The sequence below is a fragment of the Phoenix dactylifera genome, chromosome 8 (assembly GCF_051530095.1).
Source record: "Phoenix dactylifera cultivar Ajwa chromosome 8, Ajwa_hap1_PhDact_Kaust_v1.1, whole genome shotgun sequence".
Taxonomy (NCBI): domain Eukaryota; kingdom Viridiplantae; phylum Streptophyta; class Magnoliopsida; order Arecales; family Arecaceae; genus Phoenix; species Phoenix dactylifera.
The window spans coordinates 20,594,023-20,602,440 of record NC_143197.1 but is presented as its reverse complement, the minus strand read 5'-3'; the positions used below and the strand labels follow the sequence as shown (position 1 = coordinate 20,602,440).

The following is an 8,418-nucleotide window of genomic DNA, read 5'->3' as shown; positions in this document are numbered from 1 at the left end:
TTGTCCCCAAGGTACAACAATCCGGCTCAACTCGATCCTCCTTTAACGAGTACAATCACTGAGGAGGCTTAACTCGATCGACTCTTTCAGTTGCCCAGATGAAAAGAAAATTTTAAAAAAAGATTCGAAGGAAGAGAACAAGAAAAAAGAGATAAATTCTTTGTTTCACCTAAAGAAGCAGAGAAGTAGTAATGTGGATTGAGTATTTTAAAATATTGGATCCATGCATAGCCTATTTTTAGAATCTGCCTGGTGACCGAAATGGTGCAGTATTTCCGAAGAAGCAATGTTTTAGAAACATCGCAAACCAATGTTATCGCAACTCTTCTGAAAGAAACATCTGAAAAAATAGATAAGAGTTTTAAAATTTTTAAACTATTTAAAATTTAGAAAATCAAATTAGTATATTTATTTTTTAAAATTATTTTTTTAAAGTTAAAACTCCAACGGTACTAAGACATCCTTCTTCTCCAAAATGAATGAGGCTCTAGTACGCTCTACTTAGGTTTCTCCTCCTCCCGTTTGATTAAAATACTCACTCCCATGCATGCATGCGTACGTACAAATCCACAGATAGACATACTGAATGCAAAAGATGATAATAGAACTTTTTCCATCCTATTAAGCTAGGTGATACTTAAAAACTGATTTCTATTCAGTAACAAGGTTTTATTCCAGCTAATCTGGAACCTCCAAAAGCCCATGTCAGTAGAATAATTAGTCAGCAAAACTTAGGCTTGTCTTCCATGAGCAGCGTGGTTTAGTATTTGTCCCAATACGACTTGTCCTTTTTTAACATCTTAGACCTTGCACCTGCAAGCATTAAAAAATAAGGACTGGAGCAGTAAGAACTTAGGTAGATACGCATGATGAACTTCTAGGAAATGCTGAAAAACGATGATATGAGTTGTAAGGGGAATTATGCAAGTAATTCATTTTAAAGAACATATGCTCCTTCTAGATTGTGCCCTAGCTAGGTTGGACCTAGCACCTCTTGGCATTTCTATAAAATGTTGTAAGAAATCCAGACATACTGCTAACAGCATTTGAATACCTTTAAGTTACTCTATTTTAATTTAGGGGGATCATAACATACATGTACGTACATATGTATGGACATAAATGCATGTGTCTGTGTGTAACCGAATATTAGCTTCGTTAACATCCAGAGAACTCCATTAAGATGACCATTTATCTAGCTGTGATAATCAAGATCAATCTTGGCATGGAATAAATGGACAATTCTTGTGCAACATAGCAGCAAAATTTAGGGGATACAAAGTTGAATTTTGTGGGATGACCCCCATTCTCCCACTCATTTCTCAAAAAATGATATAACTTTGAATCTTGGATATTTTCACCATAAAAATACATGATCATTTCATTTATCTGGCTGGACTGTTGATTATAGAAAAATATTCAATACTTCAAGAAAGTTTTCTTGAATCAAATTTTAATTTTTGCTTAGTTCCTTGTGGTCCCAGCTTGCATTATATGTGCACCAAGCAAATGCTTTCCAAGCAAAAACAATGATAACCATTTTAATATGAAATTCAAATTATTGATCATGATGCATGATATCTAAATTTGTACAAAAATAAAAAGTGAACTGTTGTGGAGTTTTTTCAAGTGATCACAAATTGATAATAGTGATCACAAATTGAGTTCATAAACTATTGCAAGCTATATAATTTTAGAATGCAAAATGTTAATCTAGATCTACAAATCTTCAAGTACATGCAAACCAAAATCCAATTGATTTGGATGATTATAGACCATAAATCAATTAAAATATGTACAACATTTTTGTAGCTATCTACTTATCTAGGAAACCTCATAAACAATTGATATTTTACGTTTTAAAAACTCTAGATGTTGTAATTTAATTATGTTCAAAAGTGTAGAATTCCATCTTGAAATGGCCGTAACTGATTTTTCATGAAATATATTAGCATGGTGATGGAGGACCGTCCATTAATAAAGAATCTAGCATTAATGTTAGGCACAAATATAAAAATTAAAAAAAATTATTTTATTTTAAAATTAAAAAATTTTATTCTATTTGGATTCTAAAATTTTATTTGGATTCTAGAATTTTATTTTTATGCACTCATATTAAGGTTTTGGGTTGTCTATATAAACCCATTAATATATCAATTGAGAGCACAATTCAAATTATTAAGATTATAGGATATTGTGAATTCCTTCTTCCTCTCCCCCTTCATCTTCCTTTCTCCTCCTCTTCTTCTCCTTTCTCTCTCTCCTCCTTCTTCTATCCTGAATCACATGGTTTTTTTACGTATATGATGATGTGATGGTGGTGATGATGATTTTTCGAGAAAAATAAATAGCAAATTTAGAGCAGCCATTATTCTTGGAGGGCTTGGGCCATATTCAGAGTCTGCAAATCTCTATCCATACTTTATGAGGAGATGGCGTCGGGCAAGTGCTCCCCAAAGTTCACAAAGAAAATGCCCTCATTATCTTAAACAATTTGTCAAAATCTTATTGCAGGTTTGATGCATTGTTTAAGGATGAGGAACCTTGATTTTCTATGATCCTTTTCCTTTTCATTTCACAACTCACAAACACATTTTGCTTCCTAGTATAATTTTTTTTCGTATATGCAATGGAGAAACAATATTGTATGCTACTGAGAAAGGGCAAAAAGCTCTTTAATAATTAAAGAAAGCACATTAACAGATGCCATGGCGGAGTCCTTTAACAATTTTTCTTTACTTATCATATGATACTTTTTCTCTTATAATTTTGGAGAATAACTGTGTGACCAGGTTTTCTAAGAGATGTCTAAGGTTGTGGGCATTACTTGCTTCAAAAGATGGGGGAAAGGTTGCAGGCACTAAAATGTTTACACATGAAATTCCTAAGCTTCTTCTAAATTCATGGAAAAAAAGATTTTGTTGCACAAGCGAATGCTTAGGTTGCATTTTCTGAGAGGCCTACTTTTTCCCGTTTCTTGTGAAGTACTGATATTTAGGAATCATATGAAGGAAAAACAAATCCGAGGGGCGTTCCTCAAACCTACTTCCACTACTTCGTCCATTCCCTTTCCATCCATGTCTTCCTTCTTGACACTAGTTCCATTAGATGACCTCTAGACACCATCAGCATGGATGCTCCAAATTTTTCCCGCAACAGCACCATAGTAACACATTATCAGCTTTCAGATAAGGTATCAACCTAATAGATAGTAATTTACGCAAAAGAAAAGGGAAAGCACCTACTTGTTAGTGGTGCCAAGATAAAAGCTGAAGTATTTGGTATTTTCTTCTTCGAACCAAGTTAATAGATCTGTAAAGCCATTAAACCCTCCAACTGCATTACAACCCAAAAAACGAACATACTTCCAGACAAAAACTATAGCTTTACATTTTTTCATCTAAGCTTGAAGAAATTACTTTTTCTCTCATCTTGTGTACTTCACATTCTAACCCAACAACTACCCAATTAACATCTATTAGTTAGAGGACTATGTAAGTATACTTAGCTGGCTGCGGATGTCTATTCTTCTCTTCCTTTTCTTTCTTTCTATTATTTCTTTGATGCAGTACTGCAGATCTCATTTAACAAAGAAAACATAGATTAAGAGAAGTTTTGAGAGGGATAATCAATACTTGGGAATATTATCATGCAACAGAGATTGAAGCATTCCCCACCCTTCCATGCCTAAATATTCAAGAAGAGAGAGAGAGAGAGAGAGAGAGAGAGAGAGCTAATGGGCCTCCCTCTGACTTCCACTTACCATACCCACAACATTTAAATTAACTGAAAAAGTTATATCCCAGAACAAAAAGACCACAAACCTGTACGTCCTACTCTGGAACTCAAATGATTTCTTGTTAATGTTATTATTTTTATAAAAAAGAAAGGTGGTGGCAACCTTTAAAGTTTATACAATATACAAACACCATACTGGAACAAGACCCACTTCTCTGCCCCTTCTTCACCTGTGTCCACTCCCTGGTGCTAAACTCAGAAATTGACAACAATGTCCCCACACCCTAAACTAATCCCACATTCCCTGCCACATTTGGCACCTGTTCCCATTCCAATATCCCACCACTAAATATAATACAACACTGAATTATTCTCTTCCAGAGCTCTCAACTCTATGGCCAGCCTTACATCATTCCCCTTAGAGCTGTCCCAACATACCTTGTCTGTAATGGGCCATCTCCTTTTGCTTTCCTTCCTCTTTTCTCCCTCACCACTAAATGTCATATGGAGTTATGGGCTACATCCTTCTTCTCCTAATCTATCATTCCCTACATTCCTTTGTGTTAACAGCATGCTATTTATAGAAGAGAATACTCTGTTGTTCCTCCTCAACAGGCTAGCTTTTACCTTACCGATATGTTCCTCCAAAGGTTGGAGTCCAGAAATCAACTGGAGTCTCGCTTGCCACTGCAAACGTGCTGGATAACGGCACAAGGCAAAGCCCTCGGCTTTTGAGGTCGAGCTTTGATCCTTCTCCATCCCTTGTTTTATCCAAATTCTGCATATAAAACCCAATCCTAAACAGTTCATTGTGCAGCTTAAACTCAGGATATTGCATTCACTCCTTGAAAAGATAATAAAGCTAATTGGAAAAATATTTCTTCATTAAATGAACACTTAAATTACCTGCGAGTGTTGGATTTGATGGCCATTCTTCAAATATGGAGCACTGAGAACCTGCAATGATATAAAAGTATCAGTGAATAGAGTTTCTCTCTTGTACAAGAATAGAGCTAGTAAAGTCCTGCTGCTTGATAACAAGGTGTCCAAGGAGAGACTTACACCAACTTGTTCATGAAGAAACTTGATGTAATCAATGGCCTCGTGGAGAACGGATGCAGTATCGGTCTGGAAAAAAAATGGAATTCAGTTATAAAGGCGATAACAATGCTTATACAAAAACCTAACGAAAAACTTCGAGCTCTACTCATCGGGGGAAAGGGAAATCAAAGGCCTCACCTTTCCAAAAGGCGAAACCAGCTGCTGTAATGCAGTGACCCTGTCCCCTAGCTTCTCTTTCCTGACCTGGTGCAATAATAACTTAAAGCTCTTATCAAAGTTCACATAGTGAAGAAAAGAGAGTGCATCAGATCTCCATTGATTAAGATCTAAAATAGAATCCGATCGTACCTTAAAAGTTGGCAATGGAGATGGTGTCTCTATCCTTGGCTTCTTGAATGCTGGTTCATTGCCACTTTTCTTCATTGCGTTCGAGCTAGAATCCCCAACTCCCTCTGAATTAGACTACATATAATCAAGAAAACCCCATTCAGACCACAACAAGCCTAATTATCTGAACAAGAAATAAACATTTGCCCGTCCAAGGGTCTGATGGCAACACTAACCTTCACCAAAAGTTTACTGCAATTTGTTTTTCCCTTGAAGGCATGTGGGGCTATCTGAGTTGGTGTCGAAGAGTAAAGGTTAGAGGTTGTTTCAGTTGTGGCAGTAGCTGAGGGATTCCAGAAGGGAGTATTGTTGGCGAAATGGAGTTGCTGCTTCATTGGCAAGGCCATATTGAACTGTGGCAATTTAGCCACTTGAGATTGCAACGACTCGTTCAAGCCACCCTGATAACTCATCGGAGAATCCATCTGCTGATTGTTAAAAGGCTGCTGAGGTTTCATTCCGGGCCCCAAGAGACCTTGTAGCAGCGTTGGAGGTAATCCAAACGATGCCGGAAAGAGTGGGTAGCTATTAATGCTGGAGCTATAGTGATGTTTGTCTTGCATTAGCCCTTGATTCAAGTCCTTTAAAAGGTTGAATGAGGAACTTTCAACATTCATATGAGTTTGATTGGATTCGATCGCCGGTTCTTGTTGAAGATTGGGTCTTGAGTTCATGCCCTCTTGGAGCAAGGCATGTAAATTTGTCTCAGATCTTCCACTAGTTGTGCTACATCAATTTATCATAAGATACAGATTTAGACATCAAAAAAAGTCCACAGGCTGATATATAAAATGATAAATGATCCAAAGAATGAGAGAAATAAGGGAATACTTACAACAAAGGTTGATGCCAATTGATTGATGGGGAGGAGAGGCCAAAACCTGGTATTTGTAACGTGGAATCCATTATTGGGTCAGCGACCAATTGATCGGAGGCTTGGGGTTTGTGGGTGTCTTGGAAGGTTATAGAGCTGTTTGAGACTGATCCTGGTGACTCGTCGGAGGACCTCGACTTGACCTCCACCATGTCAGCAGGCACCGCCCAATTGACGCTCCCACCGATGCCGGTGAGCTCCGTCGAGCATGAGACTGATGTCGATAACATCGGGCCATCGAAGCTGCTGGTCCTTGCGGTGCTCCACCAGCTACTACTACTACAGATCCCTCTCTGGAATTCTTCTGCCATGGCTCTCTCTCTCTCTCTCTCTCTCTCTCTCGCGTTGGGAGGTCTTATTGGTTGTTAGCTGTGATGGAATGACTAGAATTTGCGTTGGTGGTGCTTAGCTTTATATAAACCGTGGGGAAATGTGGATAGCGTTGGAGGAACAGGTTCCGGTTTAAGATTTGCCATGTTAGAAAAGCAGACAGACGATTAGATCCATCTTATCATGGGAAAATATCATTTCTTCCACTTATCTCTAGGTTTTTCTTTTTCTTCTTTTTTTCTTTTTCCCTTCTTGTCCACCTTGCCCTAAAGTTCAAGCAATTTTACTGCCACTTCCATGCATGCGTCACAAGAAGTTGTACCGTCAGCTTTGCAATCGAGTAATTTAGTTGAAGGTTTCTAATATTGTAACAACCCTGGACCTCATCCAAAATGGTTAATCGAAAAGTATTATTTGGGTTCATTGATCCTATATAAGTACTCAAGATATACCCAGCGAATAACCGATGTGGGACTAAACACACGCCCGCACGGGTCCTCACATACTCCCTCCGTTCAAGCCCTGACGTCCTCGTCAGGCTAAGGATTCAAATCTATTCAAATCTAATCACAAATACCATGATTAGCCCATGGTCAGCCCCAATGGATCCGTGCTGTAGTGTCCCCTAATCCACATAGGTTATGGGCCGGGTCCGCTCTGATACCATTTGCAACAACCCAGGACCTCACCCAAAATGGCTAGCCGGAAGGTATTATTTGGGTTCCTTGATCCTGTATAAGTACTCAAGATCTACTCAGCGAATAATCGATGTGGGATTAAACACACGCCCGCACGGGTCCTCACATACTCCCTCCATTCAAGCCCTGACGTCCTCGTCAGGCTAAGGGTTTAAATCTATTCAAATCTAATCACAAACACCATGATTGGCCCATGGTCAGCCCCAATGGATTCGTGCTGCAGTTTCCCCTAGTTCACATAGGTTATGGGCCGGTCCGCTCTGATACCATTTGTAACAACCCAGGACCTCACCCAAAATAGCTAACCGGAAGGTATTATTTAGGTTCCTTGATCCTGTGTAAGTACTCAAGATCTATCCAGCGAATAACCAATGTGGGACTAAACATACGCCCGCACGGATCCTCACAAACATACCATCTTTTACTACTAGAATTCATATTTCTTAAGATTGTGCAAATTCTCTGGTTACTCCTTTACCACCTCTAGGACAATTCGTAACTTGCTTTTCTTTCATAAACTACTATTATTCTCTTCTAAGTACAGGTGGCCACTTTATACAAAATTTCAAGGATGGTTATCCTAGACTTGAATATATAGTTGTTTAAGGAGAAAGAAACCTAGTAAATTAATTATTTATGCCCTAGGACCGATGGTGCTAGGTAGCTTGTTGTTGAAGTATTTTCGTGGTTGTGTCAGCGGCTGATTGGGGTTTAGCAAGCATGCATTATGCAACTACAACAAAAAAAAAAAAAAAAAAAAAAAAAAAAAAAGGCAATGAAGCTTTGACATATATTTAACAGTAAAAATAGAAGAATATAAAAAAAAATTCTTTATGGGGCGTGAATGATAATGTTTTTTTTTTCTTTCATTTCCTTTTTTCCGTGGAGCCCAAAAAACTAAGCGCCAGCCAATTAAACAAAAACAAGGGGGCAACACATGGCTAATGAAATATTTGGTGCTTCCTTGCATTTTACTAAATCATAACTTCTTTTAGCAAATGACGACAACCTAATTCTTCTTTCGTATAAACACAAGGTTAGTAGAACTACAATCAATAAGGTGATGCTAGAAAAACCTAAAAAAAATATTTTAGGAATGAACCTAACCAACAAAAGAGCAGAAAATTTTTGAGATCAAGTGATCTAATATATATTGCATATGTGAGAGTGTCTTACTAAGTTAATATCTCATCATAGTTTATTCGGTTCATGCATTGGCTAATTCTCTATTTCCTTTCCTCTCAACGACTTTTCCGACCACTACAAGATAAAATCTATGTCACATTCTTTTCAAATGACCAAAATATCCTTCTTCATCTTGGGCCTTAC

General features: G+C 37.8%; 1 protein-coding gene across 5 annotated transcripts; it reads right to left on the bottom strand.

Moving 5' to 3' along the window:
• Window positions 1-271: 271 nt before the first annotated feature.
• LOC103721715 (transcription factor bHLH112-like) lies at window positions 272-6,527 on the bottom strand. Of its 5 annotated transcripts, none has more exons than XM_088703018.2 (8): window positions 6,023-6,526; window positions 5,364-5,913; window positions 5,149-5,262; window positions 4,978-5,058; window positions 4,801-4,866; window positions 4,645-4,695; window positions 4,371-4,516; window positions 272-813 (listed from the first exon to the last, which is right to left on the bottom strand). In XM_088703018.2, the coding sequence occupies exons 1-8, from the start codon at window positions 6,370-6,372 to the stop codon at window positions 801-803; spliced, it is 1,371 nt and encodes a 456-aa protein (XP_088559144.2). In that variant the 5' UTR covers window positions 6,373-6,526; the 3' UTR covers window positions 272-800. The 5 variants fall into 5 exon arrangements, with proteins under 5 accessions (XP_088559144.2, XP_088559146.2, XP_088559145.2 ...); XM_088703020.2 differs by having other exon boundaries at window positions 449-813; window positions 4,978-5,043; window positions 6,023-6,525; XM_088703019.2 differs by lacking the exon at window positions 272-813 and having other exon boundaries at window positions 3,854-4,516; window positions 6,023-6,525.
• Between the last annotated feature and the right edge of the window lie 1,891 nt (window positions 6,528-8,418).

Coding starts and splice junctions, on each gene's coding strand:
- LOC103721715 (XM_088703017.2), bottom strand. CDS start 6,372: ATGGCAGAAGAATTCCAGAGAGGGATCTGTAGTAGTAGTAGCTGGTGG. Junction 5,263..5,363: donor GCAGTAAACTTTTGGTGAAG/GTTAGTGTTGCC, acceptor GATTATATGTAG/TCTAATTCAGAGGGAGTTGG. Junction 4,867..4,977: donor TGGTTTCGCCTTTTGGAAAG/GTGAGGCCTTTG, acceptor TTTTTTTTCCAG/ACCGATACTGCATCCGTTCT.